Source organism: Castor canadensis, chromosome 13 (genome assembly GCF_047511655.1).
Source record: "Castor canadensis chromosome 13, mCasCan1.hap1v2, whole genome shotgun sequence".
Taxonomy (NCBI): Eukaryota; Metazoa; Chordata; class Mammalia; order Rodentia; family Castoridae; genus Castor; species Castor canadensis.
This window is the reverse complement of record NC_133398.1, coordinates 56,595,293-56,619,530: the sequence shown is the minus strand read 5'-3', so window position 1 is coordinate 56,619,530 and position 24,238 is coordinate 56,595,293. Positions and strand designations below refer to the sequence as shown.

Below are 24,238 nucleotides of genomic sequence, written 5' to 3'. Positions count from 1 at the left end.
CATACACAACAAGACCTGCAGACAGGAGATAACCAAGGAGATGACTGAGGTCATCTCGGACTGTGATAAGCAACCTGGGATAGAATCCGGTGTAGAAGTGGGGTATGTGGAGATTGTAGGTGCGAGTAGAAAGCCAACATTAACGAAGATGCTGACAGAAAGCCCTCCAAAAAGGCAGCCCCTGAATGGTGAACAGTGGAACCAGTTATGAGAATATCCTGGCTGAGGGAGGCAGGGGTTTACAAATTGCTGATGTGATGAGCAGGGCAGAAGTAGGAGAAAATAAGGACAAAGCATAGATTTTACTCTAAGAACAAAAGCAACTGCATTGCCTCAGAAGTCCTTACTCTCCTTATAATCACCCTTGCCTTTTAACCATTAGCATTTTTCTAGTCTCTCTCACCTACATCTTCATCTTCACTCTTATCAGTCCTCTCCAAGGTAACAGCTCATCAGGAAATGAGCTGTGAACAGGTACTTGTTTTAAGCAACCACCTCTATATCTAAGCTGCCCACACTGTCATCTGGAGGATATTTCACACCTGTCCCAGCTTAGAGGGACAAAGAGAACGAGGGCTTTATTACCTCCAAACACAGTAAACTCAGTCTTTCTAAGTGCTTTACTATGTGGTTCACCTCACAATTGACCCCCTCCACAAGATGCCATGCTACCACATGTCCTTAAACTTTAATCTTGGCCAGGACTCGTCTCAGGCATCTCTCGGAGACATGAGTTCCTCTCCATTTTCACTGTGATGAATTGAGAGGCTGAGCACTTGAGGTCTGAATTCTGAGACACTCCCACAAAAGCCTTCCTGACTATTACTGCTTTGGTTCCATGGTTCTCAAACTTCAGTTTACTAAAACAGACTGCTGGGACCTGGGATGAGCCCAGATGATACTAATTTTGCTTTAACTCATCCTGGATCCATGGTCAGACTTCTCTTCCTAAAACAGACATTCATGATACTACCCTTTTAGATTAAGAACCCAAATGGCTACCCACACATGCCACATGAAGTTCAAGCTCCTCTGCCTGGCTTGAAAGCCTGGGAAATCTGGACTATCACATCTGTCCAACCAGACTAGCATGATGAGCAAGGCCATCTAAAAGCAATCAAGTGTTTTGCAAGAGGGGTGAAAAGATTCCTGGACTGGAAATCAGAAATCAGCATTGCCATTTTCCAGAGAGTCACTTAATCTCATCCTTGAAATGCCTAAATGCTTTTTCCATTTCACAACTCATGCAGGGGAAACAAAGGCCATGGTTGCTATGAGTGTGCTCTGTGAACTTCCTGTTCTGTGTGAATTAATAACCATGTGCAATTTTCCCAAAGCCGTGGATGCTCAGCCCACATATTCCAGGCCTGCTGGAGCCCTGCCCAAGTGTCTTTCTTCATATGCGTCTTCCATGAAGCAAAAACTCCCTCTTCTTGATTCTAACTTAGAAGTCACGAATTTAAAGCAGAATGAGCATACATACAAAGCAATATATAACATAAAACTAGTATCATCTCTTATGTTACAATTCCATTTCTTCCTTTATCAGTTACTTAATAAGCTTGATTACAAACAGCTCTACTTATTTTAGTGGATGAGGCCCTGGAGCCAGATAATTTTATTTATTTCCTGAAATCACTCCTAACTATGTTTGACTGGGGTAAATCACCTCCTCTGTCCCAGTACTCGGACTCCTTATTTGTACAATGGACCTAGTGAGATAGGACCTATTCATCTCATAGATTTTGCTGGTAATACACATAAAGTGCTCAGAATACAGTCTGACACAGTGCGGTCCTCAAGTAATAATTATCATTATTTTGTAAGTAACTAAATAGCCTTCAATAATTCAGAGTTGTCACATACATAAGAGTTAAAGGAATTTAATAATAACCCAATTGTTCATTTATCTAAGCAAATGTATGATACCAGAAAAGTTAGCAGTGATCAGAATGGGGAGGGAATAAAACGTCAATATGGAAGACAGGATGAATAAAAATCAATTCAGAAAACCTGAAGGAATGTCTCCCTCCTCCAACTGATAGATGTGGAGGCTGGAGGTGGCTCAAGTGTAGACCACCTGCCTAGCAAACATGAGGCCCTGAGTTCAAATCCCAGTACCGCCCTCCCACACACACACACAAAAAATGGAGAGAGCTGTGGTAAGAGAAGGAAGTAATAGGAAAGCTCTGGGCCAGTGTGGGAAGTCTTTCCTCATTTTTCCAAAGTGACTTAACAGAACTGCTTCAACAACTAGTGTGCCAAAAGACTTGAGGTGATGAACACAAAATCTATAAATGTCTTAAACTTTGTCACTGATGCCCTTTAAAGATAACAGCATTAAACTCAAACTCAAAGAATTTCAGAGCTGCAAGGCACCTAGGCAGTCACGTACATCCCTGGACATCAGTATTCTTCTATGGGAAGATTATTTCCTGATCCTGACAGGTTGAAGAAAGAATCTGAGGAATCCATGATCATCAAAATACCTTTAAAGACTGAACAAGCAATAACCAAGGAGGGAAACGGGTTCTCAAAAATTGCACTGAGTGGAAATGAAAAGATCCAGCATCAAATGACAACTGGATTTTGCCCGGCAGTGGCATCTTAGGTATGTCACTTGACATCCTGGGTTTCTCATTTGTTAAATGGTGACCAAAACTCTCTCCCTGCCTGCCTCCCACCTTTGTTCTGAGAAGCAGATAGGTGCTGTGAAATGAGGACTACCATGAGGAGTGGCACAGCAGGTTAAGGCACTGTTGTTTTCTGCACACCCTAACCACGTGAGCTTCACTCCACTCTGCAAATGTCTCGTTAAGCTGTTCTTTAATGTTTGTAAGTGCTCATTGTTACTTGTGCATTAGAGGACCTACTGGTTAAAAGGCAGAGTGGGACTTTCTATTTAGGTTTTCTTTTTTGGTAAGAGTATGAAATCTGCAAATGTTAACAATATAATGAAAACATCTCTAAATTATTCCTTATGATTCACCTCCATTCCTTCCTATTGGTATATCATTAATCACTTCCTCTCTGACCTCTTCTGGACTTGAAACATGCACTAATTTCACTTATTTTTATTTAAAGCAAGTACATCAGGACAGGTAAATTTCCTTCAACCTTGCTTTGTGTCCTAACACAAAGCTATAGTCTGGCTCTGTACATTTAAATTTAAAAGGAGATTTCTAAACAATATTTTTAATATGATCTCAATTAAGAAAAAAATGTGCTATTGTTGTAGTATTCTTTGTGTTTTCTGTGGCTCCTGGATTTTCTACAATGAATACTTTCTTAAAATGCACTTTTAAACTAACACTGTAAGAAAATATAAGAAAAAAAATAATCCTAACACAATACTCAATTTAAAAAATCGCTTATGGTTCCAACTACATCAAGAGGCACCTGCACCTGGCACTGGTGGCTCATGCCTGTGATCCGAGCTACTCAGGAGGCAGCGATCAGAAGGATCGTGGTTTGAAGCCAGCCCAGGCAAATAGTTCACAAGACCCTATCTCAAAAAAATTCTTCACAAAAAAAATGGTACAGTGGCTCAAGGTAGAGGCCCTGAGTTCAAACCCCAGTACCACCAAAAAAAAAAAAAAAACAAAGAAGAAGTACTTGACTAGGAAAAAGACGGAATACATTAAAAGTCTAACAAGTCTATATGATGGAGGTCTAATTATGGTTGATGTTTCTCCTTTTCTCCAATGTTTGGCAATATGGTTATATTATTTTTTAATAAAATATAATTGTTAGACATTTTAAAGATAAAAATACACAGAACACTGAGTCCATTACCAGCTACTCATCTTCTTTCTGATTTGCAAAATGGGCAGTGCAATTGCCTAGGCCCCCACCCTTCCCTTGTGGTCAAACTCAGGGTACTAGGGGAAGACCAGTATCACATTCCCCAAGGAGATGGACTATTCTTCCCTGGTCCCCAAGAATGACAACATTCTGCTGACCTGCTCACATCGGATACTCTATGTTGTCTGGAGGTCCGTTTCGTGTCACATGATGCAAAGTGAAAGTTGCTTGTAGCCATATCTGAGTGGGAAGATCTGTTAATTAAAAAGGCAGAGTGAGCTTTTTATTTCTTTGTCCTGTGAGAAAGATCCTTACAAATACAAGTGCACAACACAACCCTTTCTCTATGTAGTACATCATCTATACTTCTGGTCAGTTTTGAAAATCAAAAAGAAACCTACTGCTGTACCTTAAGCATTCCCAGTGAAATAGATTTGCCTTTGTTAGTTTTTTTGTGGTACACAAAATTAATTGAAATCACCCCACAGTGTGTGTGTGTGTGTGTGTGTGTGTGTGATGGGTTTTTTCAAGACGTGGTCTTGAAAACTATTTCCCTGGGATGGCTTCAACTCTCAATCCTCCTGATCTCTGCCTCCTGGGTAGCTGGGATTACAGGCATGAGCTACCAGTGCCCAGCAAACTGTGGATCTTATATACATACATCCTTCCAGATATTTACTGTGTAAATCTATACATATTTTTATTAAAACTTTATTTGAAAGCAGTTATTACACTTATATTTTATTAAAATGGAGTATTATATACCTTATTTATCCTAAATCATTTCTTTTCGATGAGGCAGGTCCACTCAGAGAAGGAAACTTTCAGGAAGAGTTTAAGAACAAGTCCAATCCTGTATTATGATAGAATCCTTAACCTCGTCAGCTTCCATTCACCTCACCAGTACACATCCCATAAGAAAAACTACAGTCATTAACCAAAGAGGTAGATCAAAGGGCTACCGGGTACCATCTAGGGAAGTTTTTAAAAAAAAATTGTAAGGTGTTCAGTGCCCTCAGTTAATTGAGCTTGAGTTATAGCCCACCTTTCAGACTTCCCAATGCTCTGTAATATTCTGCATTTGGCAATCACCTTATCTTGGACATACCAAATTCCCTAAATTTTATACACCAATCAGGGTGGTTGTATGTGAGGTGGTAGGAGAGAAGAAAACTCCACAGGTAAGCAGTTTATTTATTTTCCCACATAATAACTCTTTAGTAGAACAAAGAAAGAAGCATTTACCTAAGCAAGGTTCTGGGGCAGTGATGGTAGACCCTGAGCATAGCAGTGATTGAAAAGGCTGTCTATCCTCCTGGACCATCCCCACCCCTGTTCTCTTACTCACTAATTTACAAGGGCTAGAACACAGGGGCTCCAAAATGCCCTGGTAAAATGACCCCCTTTTTTCACTTGTCTTTAGCTTTAAATATAAAATTCTCCCCAATGGTAAAGTTCATGAAAAAAAAATTCTCCCCAATGGCTACATTTGGTTAATCAAAATTATCAGTCTGATGCTGGTGACTTAGACCTATAATCCTAGCTATTTGGGAGGCAGAGATCTGGAGGATATGCCTCAAAGCGAGCCCCGGGCACATAGTTGTGACATCCTATCTTAAAAATATCCAACATAGAGTGACTCAAGTGGTAGAGCACCTGCCTAGCAAGCATGAGGCCCTGAGTTCAACCCCCAGTACCATAAATAAATAGATAGAATCTATCACTCTTTAGCATTTCTGATCTTGAGGGCTTATTTAGAAAAGCACCCCCCTAAAATATTATATAACAGTTTTACCTGTGCTATTACTTCTAACATGTAATTTGTTGATCCATTTATAAAATTAAAGTATATGATAGAAGATAGTGAGACAGGATAGACACATCAGGAGACAAGGAAATGATATTCATATTTTTCTTATTTATTTGTTTGTTTATGCAATACTGGGGTTTGAACTCAGGGCTTTGCACTTGCTGGGCAGGTGCTCTACCACTTGAGCTATGCCTCTAGTACTATATTCATTACATTTACTAAAAATTAAAAGGGCCAAACTCAGACATTAGAAGTAGGAAGCAAAAACTGAAAAACCAGAAGCACAGCAAACTCCCCTCCCACCACTTTCTTTTTTTTTTTTTTTTGATGGGACTGGGGTTTGAACTCAAAATTTTGAGTTTCATATTTGCAAAGCAAATACTCTACCAATTGAGCCACACCTCCAGTCCATTTTGCTCTGGTTGTTTGGAGATGGGGTCTTACAAACTATTTTTCTGGGTTGGCTTCAAATCTTGATCCTCCTGATCTCAGCCTCCCAAGAAGGTAGGATTACACACATGAGTCACTGGCCCCTGGTTCCCACCATTTTTAATGTTAAGTTACAAGAACAGGGAGACATACAGAGGCTACCTGAATCTGCTTTCCCATTTGAGGTGTTAAGAAGCTGCGAGATTCCTCAAAGGCGTAGGAAAACAGAAAAATGGAAGGCTTGTCTGGCAAAAGGATGTCCTAAAACTCAGCTATTCTTCCTGTATTTTCAGTAAGCCTAGATCACATCTCCATGCTTTAAAATAATACACAGCACCCATCTTGGTCACCCAGATCTATTGTCTAATGATTAGGGATTGCTAGACTCTTGACCATGTATATCCCCCCAGCTCAGAAAAGAGAAAGACTGCAGATAAGAACCACTATTTTTTCCACTTCTCCCTACTTTAGCCTGCTATACTAAAATAAATTCTTGCTAAAACTTCTACCTTGCAAAAACCCTTGTGAAACACCTTGAAATGCTTTTCACATATGCATCCCAAGTACCTGTGATTTTACAAAGAAACTGGGAAGCTGAGGGAACCCCCTCATCTCTCCTCCAGTGACAATAGTGGTATGTATTTTTTCTTAATCTTGTACCATTTTCCCCAAGATCATTTTGAAAACAGCACAAAAATCATTTTCCCCATGATTTGATATGCCATACACATTTTTAAGAAACATATATATGTCATATGTCTTTAAAAAAAAATCATAAACCTAAGTCTGTTGTGCCAGGTAAATACTGTGTGTTTCAAGGTCCTAAAGTAATTCATTGAGAAGCTATCAAGCTAAGATGGCCCAGCACCTTGGGTTCCTATGTAAGCAAATCAAGACCCAACTGTGTCTGTCTGCCTGTCTGTCTGTCTTTCTCTCTCTCTCTCTCGGACTGCACTGGGGTTTGAATCAGAGCTTCATGCTGCAAAGTAGATGCTCTACCACTTGAGCCACACCTCCAGTCCTTTTTGCTCTGGTTATTTTGGAGATGAGGTCTTGTGAACTATTTGCCTGGGCTGACCTCAAACTGTGATCCTCCTGATCTCAGCCTCCTAAGTAGCTAGGATTACAGGCATGATCATTGGTGCCTGGCAAGCTTAACTGCTCTCTAAAACCTTCTCCTCTCTCTCTCTCTCTCTCACACACACACACACACACACACACTATATTTTTTAATTTACATTAATGTCACAATAAGTATATCATGCTGCAAACTAATTTTTTTATTCAACAGAATTTTTATGTTTTTCCATGTTCTATAACTTATTTACTTATGAGCATGAATGGTGAAGTATCTGTCTCTATCTCTCTGTCTCTCTCTTAGTAATTTACTCTTTCTTCATGGGTTGTTCCTGGGGTTAGGGAGCATTCACCTTCCTTTCTGACTGAGGACAAAGCTTTTTTTTTTTTTGAGACAGTGTCTCTTCTAGCCCAAGGTGGCCAAGAATCCACTATGTAGCCCAGGCCAGCATCAAACTCTCAATCCTCCTCCCGAGTGCTGGGATTACAGACATACACCACTATGCCTGTCTAAAGCTTCATTTTTAAGACCATCAGACCCAGTTTTCTCCTGCAGCTGCTTAACTTCCTGCTGCCAGCTTTCCTTCTGAGGATTCTTCCAGTACTCTGTTTTGGCAAAGTAATCAGGACACACTGCCTTCTCAGAAGGATACCAGAGACCTAAGCACCATTCCAGGATCTGAAACACTCACATCTGTCATAGGAGATGCCCACAGGACAGCCAGGAAAGATATGAGGCTGTGGGTGCTGACTGTACCAGAATCTTCCTTCTGCCTCCCTCATCACTGGGTGGTGCCCATCATATCCTTTTTCATTCTTATGTTCTCCAAACAGGGCTCTCATCAAGCAAGCAACGTACTACTATTTATCCCTACGAATGCACAATGACTAGAGGTGTCATGGCTCTCACTCATAAATCCACACCTTCTGCTGATGGCTCAGGTTGGCTTATGGCACCTTGGGTGCCAGGATGGCCTGGGTACCTTCAGCCGCCACTCACAGTAATTTTACATAGAAATCTAACTCACTCTTTAAACCTCTATCTGGTAGTTAGTTTAAGAAATGTTTCAGAGACACAAAGTAGAAAAAACAATACAGCACACACAATATATCTAAAATCCATTTTTGTGTACAGAATGTGCTAAATTTAATCTACCAGACAGGCAATTAGCAACTCATCCTTCAGCTACTTGCTACCTTTGCAATAGACAAAGGGAAGACTACATGTCTTCTCAAGGTCATCTTGGAGCACTTTCTGATAAGTTTAGCAAGTAATATTCCATTTTCTAAGGGATCTGCCTTTGTTTGACTTATTTACCTTAAGACCTATACTCACAGAGTGCTGGTGGCTCACACTGTCATCCTAGATATCAGGAGGTACAGATCAGGAAATCAAGGTTCAAAGCCAGCCCTGGGCAAATAATTCAGAAACTCTATCTTAAAAATGCACATCACAAAAAAAGGGCTAGTGAGTGGTTCAAGTGGTAGAGTGCCTGCCTAGTAAGCGTGAGGCCCTGAGCTCACACTCCAGTACCACCAAATAAATAAATACATAAATAAGACTTATATTCTATAAAATTACATGTTAACTTATAAGATACTTCTGATCTGATGGATGTGGAGGAAAGTTCTCCCCTCCGCCCCCTCACCGCCAAGCCAACTCCACTTTGTGGGAACAAAATACCAAGAGCCAGGTAGAGCACAAAGAAAGTTGGAATGAGGAAAGTGGGGTCGAGCATGGGAGAGGGGCCCACCAGTAAAATCCAAACCATGTTCCAAGAAAGAAATAACCAATCAATAAGACCCAAGAGAAAGCTCCATCCCCTATGCACACAGCAACAGGCTATATTCCTTCACCCAGCTGCCCCTTTTAAATAGCATCCTAATAAATCTTTGCTTTCTCCTACTCTCCCATCTGGGTAAATTCTCTTACCAACCCACAGCTCCTAAATCACAACAACAGACACACAAATAATTCCTGTCTAGAAAGTTATGCTTTTATTACATTACAGGAAATGAACCAGTTTTGTAGATAACAACTTGTTCTAACATCTTTTTCTTTAGTTCTCCAAATGTTCTTAGAAGCACTTTTACCATCTAAATGTTTTCTTCATTGATTAAATAAATCTTAGACACATGTTATAATTATTATTCTTTGGCATACTGCATCATCCTGAACTCTCTAACATAGAGCAAGTCTCCATATGTACACAGGTCTCTTTTGGGCTTGCTTTTGTTCCACTCATATATTTGCCTTCTTCTGTATGAGTCACATGCTTTTTTTTTTTTTTATAACCATGGCTTTCTGATAAATGTAAGTGAATGGGAACAGGTTCTCTGCTTCACTAAATGGTCTCTATTGCAGTGTTGAGACTGCTATTATTATACCTTCATTCTTATTTATGAATCTTAGTATCAAAGACTGTAAAGTTATAAGAAAAGTCCTGTTGGGGTTTTGACTGGGACTTTATTACTGGAGAAATCTGCAAAGAATTTCTCTTAATGATACTGCACCTTCACGTCTATATACATTGGTATGGTTTGAGTCCTCTAATGGTCCATTATGATGAAAGTTATGGTCTCCAAGGTGGCACTGTTAGGAGTTGGTGGGACCTCAGGAGGTGGGACCTCGTAGGCAATCCTTAGATCACTGGGGACTTAAGCAGTTCAGTTGCAACCCCTGAGTTCTTGCATGAGCAATGTTATAAAAGGAGACTGGTCTCTTTGTCTCTGCTGCTGTTCAAGATGTGACTGCTTGATTCTAAATGAAGTCTGCCACCCAGTGGCTGTTCCCTGCCCGCACCCCCCACCCAGGTCAACCATCAATGACTTTGAACTTCCAAAACTGTAGGCTAAATAATAACCATTTTCTCTTCCTAAGTTAATTGTCTGCCATATTTTGTTGAAGTAACACAAAGCTCACTAATACACAAATTTATTCAATTCTTTTATTTCCTTCAATAAAGGTTTGTAGTATAGAAACACTGCACTAATGTGCACACATCCTGGCAAAAGAGCCACATTAAATCTTTATATTGTTCCAGTTTTACAATCTGTACCACCAAAGTAAACACAATTATTAAAAATTTAACTGAATAAAATATTTGTTTATTCCACTCCTAAGTATAACCTAGATGTTATGCTCACATGTTAGAAGAAATATATTTTTAACTAGTGAAAAAAAATACTGCTATTTGGTTAATGAAGGCCAAAGAAAGCAACACCATATTTCAATTATAGGTATATTAGTACATTGGAAAATATGTCTTTATTTTGCCCTATTTTAAGGTCTCTAAGTTTTTATAAAGTTTTAAAGAGTTTTTTGAGACATAATTCCTATTTAAAGTATACAGTCAGTGGTTTTTAATGTATTCACAGAGATGTACAATTGTCAGTCCAACCTAATTTACAACATTCTGTCACCCAAATGTACCTGACAATTAGCAGTCACTCTCCACTTCCCTAACACCTCTAGTCCTAAGCAAACATAATCTATTTTCTGCATCTATAGATTTACTTTTTCTGGATACTTCATCTCAATGGAATCATCCAATATGTGGTTTTTTTTCACAATTGGCTTTTTTCACTTTTTTTTTTTTCACTAGATTCATTCGTGCTGTAGCAGGTAATACTACTTCATTCCTTCTTATTGGCAAATAGTATTCTATTCCTGAGATATACCACATTTGGCTTGTCACTTCATCTGCTGATATATAGGTTATTTCCATTTTTTGGACATTTTGAATAGTGCTACTATTAACATTCTTGTACAAGTTCTTGTGTGAACACAGAACTTCTAGTGAGGCAGGCTAAGACAGGAAAAGACTCAAAACACATGACTCAATATCGTGTTTCAGGCTGAACATTCTTCTTTTCCTCTGCGCCTGCTTTTCAGTTGCAACTATGTGCAGACTATTATACTCAGGCCCTGGGACAACTCAAACCACCACCACCTGAGCCCAGGAACCACACATGCCCCTCCCCACTCATCAATTATTGGTGATCAAGAACTGCCCATAGGTCGCCTCCCATAGGTTAGCAGCGCAGGTTTTAAAAGCACCTGGAAACAGGGAGCGCTCTCCCTCTTTGGTCGCCTCATACCTGGCTCATCCTGGCTGTTTGTAACTTTTCCCTAACCTTTAATAAACTCTATTACTTGCCTTACTACACCCATGTGTCCTGCCTGGATGCTTCCATGTGGAACACAAAGAACTTGGGACTCTTCTGATCAGAAACTTCAGGCGCCTAGAACATTAGGCTATATGGTAACTGTTTGACACTCTGAGGAACTGCCCCAAACTATTTTCCAAAGTGGCTGTGTGACTTTATATTCCCATCAATAATGGATAAGAGTTCCAACTTCTTTGCAGCTTGGTGAATATGTCCTATTGTCCATTTTAGTGAGCATGGTGGCACTGTAGCTCTGACTTGCATTTCCCTAATAACTAGTAACGGTGCAAATCTCTTTAGGAACTTTAGGCCATTTGTGTATCATCTTTGAGAACTGTCTATTCAAGTTCTTTTCCTTTTTAATTACTTTTTTGTCTCTTTTATTATTGACCTAAGTATTGCTCTAGTTTTTAATCACTAGATAGAACTATCTTCAAATGAAAAGTTTGCAGCCACCTTTGTTTTTGCTTTTCTCTCAATCGAATCATAATTAGCAGAACTAATTCAAATTTAATTTCTCCCCAAAATTCAATACAATGTGATAAAAAAGCTGGAATTTTGTAAAAATTTTGAAATTAAAATTTCAAAAATTATCAAAAAGTATACTTAATGTCCTTCAGCCTTTTTTTTTAAAATCAGAATTTAAACTTCTTTAGAGAAAAGGAATGAGTATAGACAGTCAATTTAGGTCCTCAGGAAGACACCATTTACATAATCCACAGTCTAAATGATATCCTCTGGAGATGTGACTTACAGTGACACCCCACTGGAAATCTATTGTTTAATATTAATGACTACATGAACAGATTGTCTTTCTTACTAAAGAAAAACATCTCTCCAGCCCCCAAATCCACCCAGTCAATGATTCCTTCAAATAGTCATTCTCCTGGAGAGGGAGCAGAGGGAGGAGGAGGTGCTGCTGCTGACAGGAGAAAGCAAGAACAGCTCTCCCGTCTCCCGAATTCAACAGCTGCTCCCCCAATATTATTGTACTGTCCATCTTATCCTCATTGTACCTGGCCTGTTGCCAGCACTCTGAACATCAAGGAATACAATTCCAAGTTTTCCTCCTCACTCTGGACCTAATTCTTTAGAAGAAAAAACTAAAAAGCAAAACTAGCCAATGAGCAATAAGGATATAACTGCTCCATAAAATGGTGATATGATACATTAGATATGCCTGTAGGTAATGTATACTTAAACTTCAAAGCTTCCTCAATCAAAACTGTAAATCTTAATATTATCTCTAGGGCTTGGGTAAATTTACATTTTTGTGCTTGTTTGTTTTTGACGAATTTTCAAAAATGTCTTGCACTGTATTAATAAACAGGAAAAACAGTTAAGCATTTATTTTGAGCAATTTAAGTTCAAATTCATGAAAGGAATATTCAAATATTAATTTAAGGAAATACCCTCTGATCATATTGTTAGGAAAAACACCACTCACAAAGAAAGCTCACAAGAAAAATCTCACATCTAAGAGCAAGGTTTAATGGCAGACTCGAACTGCCAGGCTGGCCAGGGAAAGATGGCACAGCACTGACTCTGGACTAGGCATGGCTTTTATAGAAGAGGGAGCTTGAGAAAGTTAGTGCATGCACAGGAGTCTCCATTAGGGGTGGGGCTGTCTTAGAGCATGGGAATTTCTGTTAAGGGTGGGGCTGCCATTGGGGGTGGAGCTACCTGGAGGCTCCATTTCTCAAGAAGTGAGGCCTGAGGATAAAATGGCCACCGATTCACAAAATGGCGACATTATCACTCTATCATTCCCCCATTTTTTCTTTAATAATGATGAGGGTAGGGGCTGAGGATCGGGAATTGGAGTGAAGTGTCAGCCTCTTAACTGCTTCCTGCTGGCAGGGAGTGTTGTATGGGGTGAGATCCTCAGACTTCTGTGGCATCCTGGTAGGGGCCCTCACAGCAGTCCTCTGGACGGTTTTGAAGAGGTTGATATCTCTGGAGGTATAACTGGTTAAACTTTTGACTAGCAATAGCAGACATGCGGTCTAAGAGAAATCTTTGTACTGTTTTTATGATACAAGGGAGGAAGCTTAACAATAGGCATTAAGATGGGCATTAGCCAGGAGAACCACTGTGAAATGTTGTTCCCTAGAGGATTCCAAGAGTCCTCCAACTCCCTTCTCCATTTTTCTAATTGCTCCTGGAGTTGTCTAATCTTATTTTTTACTACCCCCAAATGATTAACATAGAAGCAGCATTCTTCTTGTAAAAACAAGAAGAAAGAGACCACCTTTCTCTGCCGTGAGCAGGTTAAGGCCTCGTCAGTTTTGGAGTAGCATCATTACATGTGCAGCTGTTTTTCTTTCTATACTAGCCTCTATAATGGACCTAATAGATCATATAACCAGGGAAAGGAAGCAGAGAAGTATTATGTATGTTCCCAGAATTAGGCTCACTGCCCCATAGGTGTTATAAATCCATCTATGGCAGAAAAATCGAGAGCCAGACAAGGACTAAGAACTTATGTAGGAGTGGAAGAGGGAGAGAGTTTACAGGAGAGGCGTAGCCATGTGAGGCCCAGCGGTATGGAAGAGTACTCATCCTTTACTGTAGTGGAAGAGTCTGAAGTTGGTAGGCAATGTTTTATACTTGAAAGGTGCTGCCACTGGGGGATCCCATTAAGCTTGACAGTGGTGGGCATTGTGAGGATCCTTTAGGAGAATAAGATCCCCTGGTTTAATAGAAATTGTTATGGGGTGGGGCAGGATCTGGTCTGCATGCTCTCTGAGAAGTTCCCTGAGAAGGTTAAGATAAGGTAGCTAGCCAGAGGAGCAGGGTCTGTTGGAGGCAAGTTTCCTAAGAGAAATGGGCAGCTGTACGTTATTTAGAGCATTTATTATGTAAGATCCAAATAGAAATATTAGAAGGAGCATAAAAAGGTGTCTTCTAAGGGCTTCATATCTAGGGATCCAGATTCTGCAAAATCCTGTAACTCCAAAGAAAGCTCTAAAATGCTTTATGGTAGGGGGGAGTGGGAAACGGAGGATTGAGTCGATTCCCTCATGACTCAGGGAGTAAGTCTGTCCCTTTAAAACCACACCTAGGTAGGTGACCTGTGGGAGGCAGGGACTGACTGTCAGGATTTAGGTTAAATGTAGCACTCTTGGATAAAAGAGAGCTCTAGCTAATTTTTTATATAACTTTGTAAATGTCTGTACCATATTTAGATAAAGTATAGATACAACACTGTTATAAGGTAGTCATTTAAGACACACAAGCAAATACATAAATGAACTCTGATTTAGTAGTACTTAAAGCTTGACAAGATCAGCAGAAAACACAAATAATTTCTTTGATAAAATCTTTCTCTGTAACTGTTTTTTGTAGATGTTACTCAGAGCAGAACAATATTAAGATAACCTTGATATTTTATAGACATAAAGAATTTGATTTTATAGTTTCTGCTGGGTATTGGGGGGGGAGAGGGAGGGGGCGGAGTGGGTGGTAAGGGAGGGGGTGGGGGCAGGGGGGAGAAATGAACCAAGCCTTGTATGCATATATGAATAATAAAAGAAAAATGAAAAAAAAAAAAGAATTTGATTTTAGTTTGACATGACCCTAATTTCCCTTAGATATGATAACTGGAAGGAGACATAAGACTTGCCCTCTTCCTACCATTACCTGTTGAAGGGAGAAGCACCCATTAGAAGGTTCTGAATATCAGGGTGGCAAGAAGATAGGGCACAGTGGAACAGTAGGCTTGAGCCTTGTCATTGATAAGGGGCTTTTTTGGTCCTCCTTCCCCAGGTTTATCCTGTGGCTTACAAAGAATGGCCAGTGTTTGAGGAACTAAATAGCAATTATGGGGCCAATCTGGGTGGTCTCAGAGATGAAAATGAGAAGTTTAGAGACCACAGTAACACCCATTTTGCTGTTCCTGGGACTATAACCTTGAGCTAACAATTGGCTTACAAGGGGTGGGTCTTACAAGGTGTGGAGTGAGGTAGGGCTGGGAGTGGGGCTTGTGCAAGGCAACCCCCCCACCACACACACCAGGGACAAGTAACCCTGTCTGCCTAGGCCTGATCCTGCGACCTGTCACCCCTCCCCCCTTCCTGTGTACTCACGCCTGTGTGCATTTATTCTAGGACAAGTGGTGGCGGGCCGCAGCCACCACCACAGAGAGACAGAGTCCTCTCTGTGGACTCTCCTAGCTATGGCAGGCGTTCCCGCTGTGCCCAGCAGCTGGCATCCCTGTGCGGGAGCACACCTGTTTGCTTTCCCTCCTCTTATGGGGGTGGCGTTAGGGCATGAGTGTCCTCTGCCGGTGCCTAGCAGTTGATTTAAAGTTGCCTTGGACCGAGGGGGCTGAAAAACAAGTGGGAATAACTTAAATCATAAGGTATTATGCTATGGTTTTCATGGGAGGCCAGGGTCCCAATAAGCCCAGGGAGGGGAAGGCAGACAAAGAAAAAGGACACACGGTGAGACCAGGTAGAGAGTAGAAAAGGTGTCCTGACATCTTAAGTAAGGGAGGGGAAGGCAGAGCCTAAAGGCATGACACATGCCTGAGGGATTAGCGACCACAAGTACCTCTAGGTTGCTCCCACTGAGTAGTACTGGAACACTTTCAGCAACATGAAACCTCCACTCTCAGGTCACTGTCTCAGGCAGAAGGGGCATTAGATGGGGGAAAGGAGAAGCAGTCATCAGGTGCCATAACCAATCAGGACTCCCCCAATGTAGCATGAGGCATACCCAAATAAACCCCGGGCTTGGTCTTGGCCCACAGGGAGGGAGCATGAGCTCCCCCAGAGCCCAAATTGCCTTGAGGCCAGAGTTGGCAAGGAGTGGCTGGCTTGACACCATGACGGGAAAGTCCCTCAGGAAGATAGGAAGAGACAGGCAGGGCAAGCAGCACAAGAAGTCTGCTTACATGGGGAAGGAAGGAGGTTCAGGAGAGGATTTGGTTGGTTTAAAGGCTGGTTTAGAAGCTAATAGAATCTGCACAGGGGAACAGGAAGTACAGAGGGAGGGTTTGGTGCAGAGATAGGAAAAGGATTGGATGTAGCCTATTTCCTTCTATTTACCAGTGCGCTCACAGAAATTGTATAAATCCCTTAAAATATTGGGTCAAAAGTGCCATTAAGTGGCCATCTGGAGGATTGTCTAATGGTTATTGGGGCAGGCCTGATTACAGAGAAAAATGAGCTTTTAGGGTTTAAGATCAGGCATTAGGCAAAGGGGCCCAAGGTTGCCCAGGAGACATCCCAATGGGGAGTCTGAAGGTATTTGGGATGGTCCAATCTCCATAGTGAGGCCTAAACTGAGGAGACGCTATGACGGGTGTCCCTGAGATATCGGTTCCTCAGGAGAGAGTAGAGGTGGGACTCCCGGGAGGGATGTCTCCATCACCGGGGGCTCACAGTCCTAGGGGACTTGGCTAGAGCCAAGACCTAGCACTAGGATTTTGAGGAAATGAGAAAGTGAGATCATGGCTCTGCATGCAAGGAAGACTCACTGAGAGAGGACCTTGAGGGAGGATTGACCAGTGGCGGGTGGCGATTGGAGGTGCACTGGGGCAGAGGAATTCCCTGTAAGCAGTGAGGGCATCTTCTAGGATCGGGGGTCCCAGCAAAGCAGCTCAGATCCCAGAGGAAGGGAATGGGAGTTTAGAGAAAGAGAGGGAGACGGCAGGATGGGCAGGGGATAGGGAGAGCAAGGTCAGCGCCGGGAGTGCACCCAATCTGAGTCATGGCACCAAAATGTTAGGAAAAATGCCACTCGCAAAGAAAGCTCATGAGAAAAGTCTCACGTCCAAGAGCAAGATTTAATGGCTAGCTTGAACTGCCAGGCTGGCCAGGGAAAGATGGTGCAGCGCTGACTCTGGGGTAGGCGTGGCTTTTATAGAAGAGGGAGCTTAAGGAAGTTAGCTCGTGCATGGTAGTCTCTGGTAGGAGTGGGGCTGTCTTAGAGCACAGGAATTTCTGTTAAGGGTGGAATGCTGTTGGGGGTGGAGCTACCTGGAGGCTCCATTTCTCAAGAAGTGAGGCCTGAGGATAAAATGGCCGCCAATAAAATGGCGACATTATTACTCTATCACATATCACACATGGCTCAAAATGGTTCTAAAAATATTCAAGAACAGGAGAATGTATTATTTTTAACCCTTTTCAAGTGAAGAAGTCAGAATACATTACAACCTAATGTGTTCCCAATGTTATTTTAGACCTTTCAGAAATCTTTCAAATTTTCATTAAGTTGAAAAAATCAGTTCTTAAATGTGGTTTTTATAATTTCACCTTTTCTATTTCCTACATTTTAAGTTAATGTTATTTTAAGTATTAAACTAAAACATCTCTATGATTATATTCCTAAATTTCTTCAAGGTTTTAACGTACTACCTTTGATGAAAATGAAATACAATTTATTCCTTGTTGTAGGAACTGCCCCTCTCAGGAAGTTAAATGGCAGTCAGTAGGCACTAGTATGAGTTCTCTCAAACTGAGGCAGGAGAGACAGATGAAGAGACAGGAAAGTTATATAATTTTAATAAATATTTAAAGGGCCAAACATAGATATTGGAAGAAAGTAGTAAAGGCTGGAGAATCAGAGCAGCTAGTCTCCTCCCATCTCCTTTTAGATGCTACTTTACAGGAACAGGAAGACACAGAGGAGCTGCTACTTTCCTCTTTGAGATGTTAACAAGCAGCAGGGATCCTGGGTTGGGTGGAAGAAAAGGTTTGTCTGGCAAAGGAGAGTCCTAAAGCTCACCTCTTGTCTCTTGAGTTTTGGGTGGGTCTAGGTAATATCTCCATATTTTATAATAATAAGCAGCATCCATCTTGAGCACTCAGAACCACTATCTAATGGTTAGGGTTATTAGATTTCTGGGGACCTGAACTCTCCCATCCCAGGAGAGTATAAGAACACAGACACTAAACCACCATTTTGAGTCTTTGCTCCCATTTCCTGCATAGGGAACAGGAAATGTTTCTCTCTTTTCCTCCCTCCCCACCTTGTCTATACTTTATCCTGTTATACTAAACTAAATCCTTGGTAAGACTTCACCTTGTGAGACTCCTTGAAGTGAGACACCTTGAAATGGTTTTTTGTTGTTGTTTTTGTTTTTTTTGAGATACTGGGGTTTGAACTTAGGGTCTACACCTTGCCAGCCCTTTTCTGTGATGGGCAGAAAAGGAAATAGGGTCTTGAGGAACTATTTGCCCAGACTGGCTTAGAATCACAGTCCTCCTGATTTTTGCCTGAGTACCTAGGATTTTAGGTAGAGCCACTGAAGACCCAGCTTTGACATATTTTTCATGTTTGTGGATCTCAAGCACCTGAGATTTTATGTGGAAACTGGGAAACTGTGGGATCCCCCTCATTCGTCCTCCTGTGACAAAATTAGCCTCTTTTCCTATTGTTAGAAATCAGAATAAAGTAGGACATGCAGTCTGTGTGACTGTCAGCAAGGTATCTGTCAAGTATCCCCATAGTCTTGTACAGAAAGAGGAGAGTGAAAAGGTCCATCCAAAAACAGTAGTACCCCCTTATCCAGGGGAGATACTTCAGGAAACTTAGTCAATGCCTGAAACTAGATAGTACACATATATGTGTTTTCTGTACATATATACCGATGATAAAGTTTAATTTTAAATTAGGCACAGTAAAGGATTAACAATAACCAGTAATAAAATAGAACAACATGCTGTAATAAGTTATGTAAATGTGCTCTCTTTCTCTCTCTCTCTCTCTCTCTCTCTTTCACTTGCTCTCATGCACTCTCTCCTCTCAAAATGTAAGATATTTTTAAGAACAAGAATGCCTCATTGAATGAAACAGAACTAAGAAACCTCTTGCAATTGCTTTAAGTGGAGTGGAGAGGGGGGTTAGGGGGAGAGATGATGAGGGCAATGTAAATAATGTATGATATAAGGCTAATTGCAATTGTCACTACGAATCCCCCTGTATAATGAATATATCCTAATAAAAAATTTATTTAAAAAAAAATGAATGCCTCGTTGCACTATAGAGATATGTTTAAACCACAGCTGACTGTGGGTAACTGAAACCATGGCCAGCAAAACCACAGGTAAGGGAGGGCTGCTGTGGGTGGACTCTAACTGAACGGCTTTGCTCAAAGGTACTTCCCTTTACTGAGTGCTAGTTTACATTTTTATTAGAAATTGGTATTGAAATAGGGAAAACCACCCTGTAGAGAATAAGGAAGGTGGGAAAGGTGAATAGACCATAACCTTAAAAAGATAATGCTCTAAAAGAATGGGTTATATTTAGTAAACTCAAACTTAATTTTCACTTATAAACATTTAGGAGTGCCATATTCTAGGCACTGTACCAAGAGTTAAGACATAAAATCATTTAATCTCTGATCTCAAAGATGATGCCTGAGTGAGGATGAATTACAATTTAAATTTGAATAAAAAAATCCAACTGAATGAAAGCTGGATAGAAGAGATGTGACTTAGCAACATCATAGTGATAAGTTGTGAATTATTTAAAAGTGAACTGATGAGCACAATAGAATGTTAACCCTGATGCAACTTGAGCTGGATTAATAGAAACGCAGTATCTAGAATGAGGATGGCAATGGTCTGTCATAATTTTATTTTAATTGGCTCTTTGTAAAAATAATAAAATAATAATTGTCTCTGAGTACAAACCTTTTTTGGTGGGACTGGGGTTTGAACTCAGGGCTTGATACTTACAAAGCAGGCACTCTACCACACCTCCAATCCATTTTGCTTTACCTATTTTGAAGATGGGATCTCATGAACTATTTGCCCAGGCTAGCCTTGAACCTCAATCCTCTCAATCTCAGTCTCTTAAGTAGCTAGGATTACAGGTGAGAGCCACAACAGCCCAGTGAGAGTACAAACTTCTTGAAGGCTGGACTGTACCACAGCACCTCCACTCCACAGTGCTTGGCAGTGGGAGCCTTCAATGACACTGTGCTGAGTGAAAACACAAAGGAAAAACTGAGGCAGGCACTACTCTTTGGTGAGACCTGCCTCACCTGTTCTACTTGAAATCCTACATACACTGGTTTAAGACCAATAACAGGAAAAGCAACCAAAAGTCAACAGCCAGGGACAGTAAGCACTTAGTCAGTTCAATAAGCCAGGCACCAGTGGCTCACACCAGTAATCCTAGCTACTCAGGAAGCAGAAATCAGGAGGATCATGGTTCAAAGTCAGTCTGAACAAATAGTTTGCAGGACCTCGTCTCAAAAAAAAAAAAAAATCAATAAAAAGGGGGTTAGTGGAATGGCTCAAACCTCAGTACCACAAAAAAAAAAAGTTTAATGGAAAGAAGAATTCAAGGATGTGAAGTTCTTAACTTGGAAGAAAAAAAAAAAAGAAGAAAGAATCTGCAAGCTTCTGTTCACCCTCCTACACCACCTTCTCTGGAGCTGCATCCTATTCTGAAATGACTCAGAAAAAAATGCCTAATAATAACTTTATGTAGACAGAACAATAAAAGAAATGTGACAGAATGTCAAAACCAGAATAAGGGAATTCAGAGGTTCTACCTATTATTCTTGTACTTTTTCTGTAAGTTTGGAATTACCACAAAATAAGATTTTTCAAAAGACAGCAGCAAAGTACAGAGGCAGGGATCAAACAGGCATAGCACTGTATTTGGGCCACCTGTGGACCAATCAATACCTATGGAGAAAGCTGAGCCTTTAGGGTCATAGGCACAGGACAGCTGCGTGTGGCACAGTCCAGAAGCAGGAAGGGGAGAGGCCAATGCAGACCACAGAATACAGTTCCCGCCAGAACGTGCTCCCCAGACAGAGCAACACCTCTACATCACCTCTGCCTACACCCAGCCTCATCCTGCACTTCCCAGTCAAAGCAGCATCCCCACATTCCTATACCCAGCCTCATTCTGGAAGGAGAAGAGGGAACAGGGAACCTTCAAGAAGAGAGATACAGATTTGATACAGAGTTTAAACTCTTACTTCACTGGGCACTTACCCTCCCTCACCTCTCCAAACTCCCGAGTTACTCCAAGAGATGTAATTTTTCATAGACAGCTTGTTGGAAGTTTTTTTGTCCTAAGTGAGGACAAGGGTTCCAAAGCAAAGTGAGAACAGTTGGGAAGAATGAAATAATTTTCACATAAACTATAAGCCACTTTCAGACTTTATTCCCTAAGAGAGTGGAAGATAGGGACTGCCATCTCTCTTGAAAAAGAAGCTGTCCCCAACAGAGGCAATTTTCCTTGCCTTAATCTCAGCAAATTATCAGCAGAGCAGGAAAGTAAAACGAGGGCTCTCATCTATCCAGATTCTTTCCTCAGGCAAAGCAAATCTTGTTTCTTCCCAGTATTTACAACAAACAACAGTGGAATGTTAGATGGTCAGAAGATATGCACAGCTTTTGTTTCATTTTGCTCGTTTTCTTGGCTGATCTTTTACTTTTTTTAATGGAAAACAAAATCTGAAAAAAAAAAAAATCCTTTCCCTATTGGAGGACTCTCTCATTTCTGAAAGAAAACTTATTTGACCTCTGACTTATCCTTTTCTCCACTGACTTAGGAGGATGTGTACTGGTACACAAGGTACCTACCCAAGATGTGCCACAATTTGCAAGCAGTGTGACTTTGGGCCACCCCTTTCCTCTCTGGGCCTCAGTGCCCCCATCTGCAAAAGTAGCAAAGGAATAATAATCGCTGCCCAGTCTACCTCCCAAGGATACAAGAAACAGATACACTCCATTTATATATTATGTATAAAGTCACAACATGTAAGGGAATGAAGCAGTGCTAATGTTAGTAGAAGAGTGAAGTGACCAGAGCCAAGAGCTTCCCAGTAGACAAACCAGGACATTCCTGCTACTCAGCAGTTCTGCCTAATGTTTCTGGCAGCCACAAGGCTACTACAGCAGTGTTTGGCCAATTTCATCCTGCCTCTCCCAGTAGGAGAGGATTTCCAGGATGAAGAACAAATGCAGGATTTTAGACCCTGAATGCAGGGAAATGGTTTACCATTTCTTTTTAGACATCAAAACCTAAAGCAAAGAATAACAAGAAAAAAAATTAAATAAGTTTTCCTTTCCCTTGCCTCATGATTCATGGGGGTTAGAAAAAATAAAGGTGATCCAAAAGTAATTTTCTTAGACTAGTTAGTGTCTCTCTGAGTTTTTTGGTTGGAACGTACAACTCACTGCAGTGTGATTACTGGTCTACTTTTCAATTGTGCTGATTAGCTTATGAACATAAGGACAGGAACTATCTGTCTTAGTACAAAGATGCTCAATGAGTGTTCGATATAAATGATATTTTTATTGACTCTATTTGCACCATTGTACCAAATACGGTCTTCCTACTTGGCATTTTATGTCACATATGTTGATAAGGAAAATATATAGGAATATGTTATCAGAGACCCCACTCACAAACAAGCAGGTTTCAATAAATACAAGGGCATTCTCCACAAGCATCTGTTATAAGATGGAGAAAACGGAAGGAGAAGCAAATAAATACCCAAGTAATTAAGCCCCAGAGTTTAATCCTTAGATCTTCAGTGTGTGACTGTTTTCATAGTTCATGAGCTGTATTTATTCAGCATACAACAAATGTATATACATTTGTGTACTGACAAACACAAAATGATTTTATTATACTGGGATTTTGCTATACTGGGATGCTATTAGTTTTTTAAAAAGGAGGTACAATGGCAAATCAATGTTGTATATTAGGTCCTGGTTTGCTGATCAGACAAAGGCTCAAATTCTGCCTCTCTCAGAACTAAGAAGATGACTAAGCCTCAAACCACAAGAGAAATTCAAGTCTTAGTCCTATGCTTCCCTGCTTTCTAAAATTCAGTCACCTGTAATGACTTCAAATAAGATATTCTATAACCTGCTAATCTAAAATGATCACCAAGTAAGTACATTCATGCCACCTGAATGATCACTAAAGACTTTTCACACCTGTGGACTGATGAAATATCAAAAGAAAAGTAAACCATGCATAAAATTCACATCAAATTCATGTACTGTTTGATTTTCCTTAACTAAGCACCTGAGTCTCTCCAAGTCAAGTGTGTGAATGTGGTACAATAGCATTATTAAGTCATTTCTTAACTGATTAAGTCACCAGGGCCATAAGACATTTTGTCTTTTGTTTTGTTTTGTTTTTATTGGCAGTGCTGGGGATGTATCTCAGGGTCTTGCACATGCTAGACAAGCACTCCACCACAGCCGCACTCTCAGCCCTGGCACAGTTTTATACTTGTTTTTAATGGACTTTATTTATTTAATTTGTTTTAGAGCAGCTTTAGGTATGCAGCATAACTGAGTGGAAAATACAAAGGATATACCCAAGTCTGATCAACAATTTGATAGGAAAGAGAAGTGGTGGTGTAAACAGATGCAAGGATTTCACATGTTGGTGAGTGCAAAGCCAAAAACACAAGCAGGACATAAAAGTGGAGAAAAATGTATTACCTACAGTGAGTAAGGAAGTCACTGGATGTACTTGCAAAGCAGTAACTTCCCAAAGAAAGGCAGCATGGGAATTTTAACCGGGAACCTATACATCTTCATTTAGGAAAGCACATCTGGCTAATGTCTGATGTTGGTCTAGAAAGGGGTCTCTGACACTCACAGGTGATACCACATGTATCATGCCTTGGGTGAGAAAACAAGAAATATTCTTACTGTATATGTTGGTGACCCAATCAAGGGATGGACAATTAATATGATGGACACCACAGTCAAGTTTTCAAATAACCTTAAAAAGAGTAATGCTAGGAGGAACTCTGGAAGAACAAAACTGATAACATGTAAAATGAGAACTGTCCAAGTGCAAGATAAGGAGACTTACCTTAGCAACAGTTCAAATGTAACTACTGGGGTTTGGGTTGAGGAATTTAACATGTGTAACATCACTGAAATGGGAGAAGGACATGAGGACTAATAATTGGGGAAGCATTCCACACTTATACATTGCAGA

The 24,238-nt window shown here is 40.7% G+C and overlaps 1 protein-coding gene across 5 annotated transcripts in view; it reads right to left on the bottom strand.

Moving 5' to 3' along the window:
• The window catches only part of Ttc39b (tetratricopeptide repeat domain 39B), a 122,237-nt gene that overhangs the window by 43,866 nt on the left and 54,133 nt on the right, over positions 1-24,238 (bottom strand). For all 5 annotated transcript variants that reach the window (XM_074051821.1, XM_074051817.1, XM_074051820.1 and 2 more), the window contains one exon: positions 3,963-4,058. In XM_074051821.1, coding sequence (XP_073907922.1) covers positions 3,963-4,058 — 96 coding nt within the window. The remainder of the gene's footprint in view (positions 1-3,962; positions 4,059-24,238) is intronic.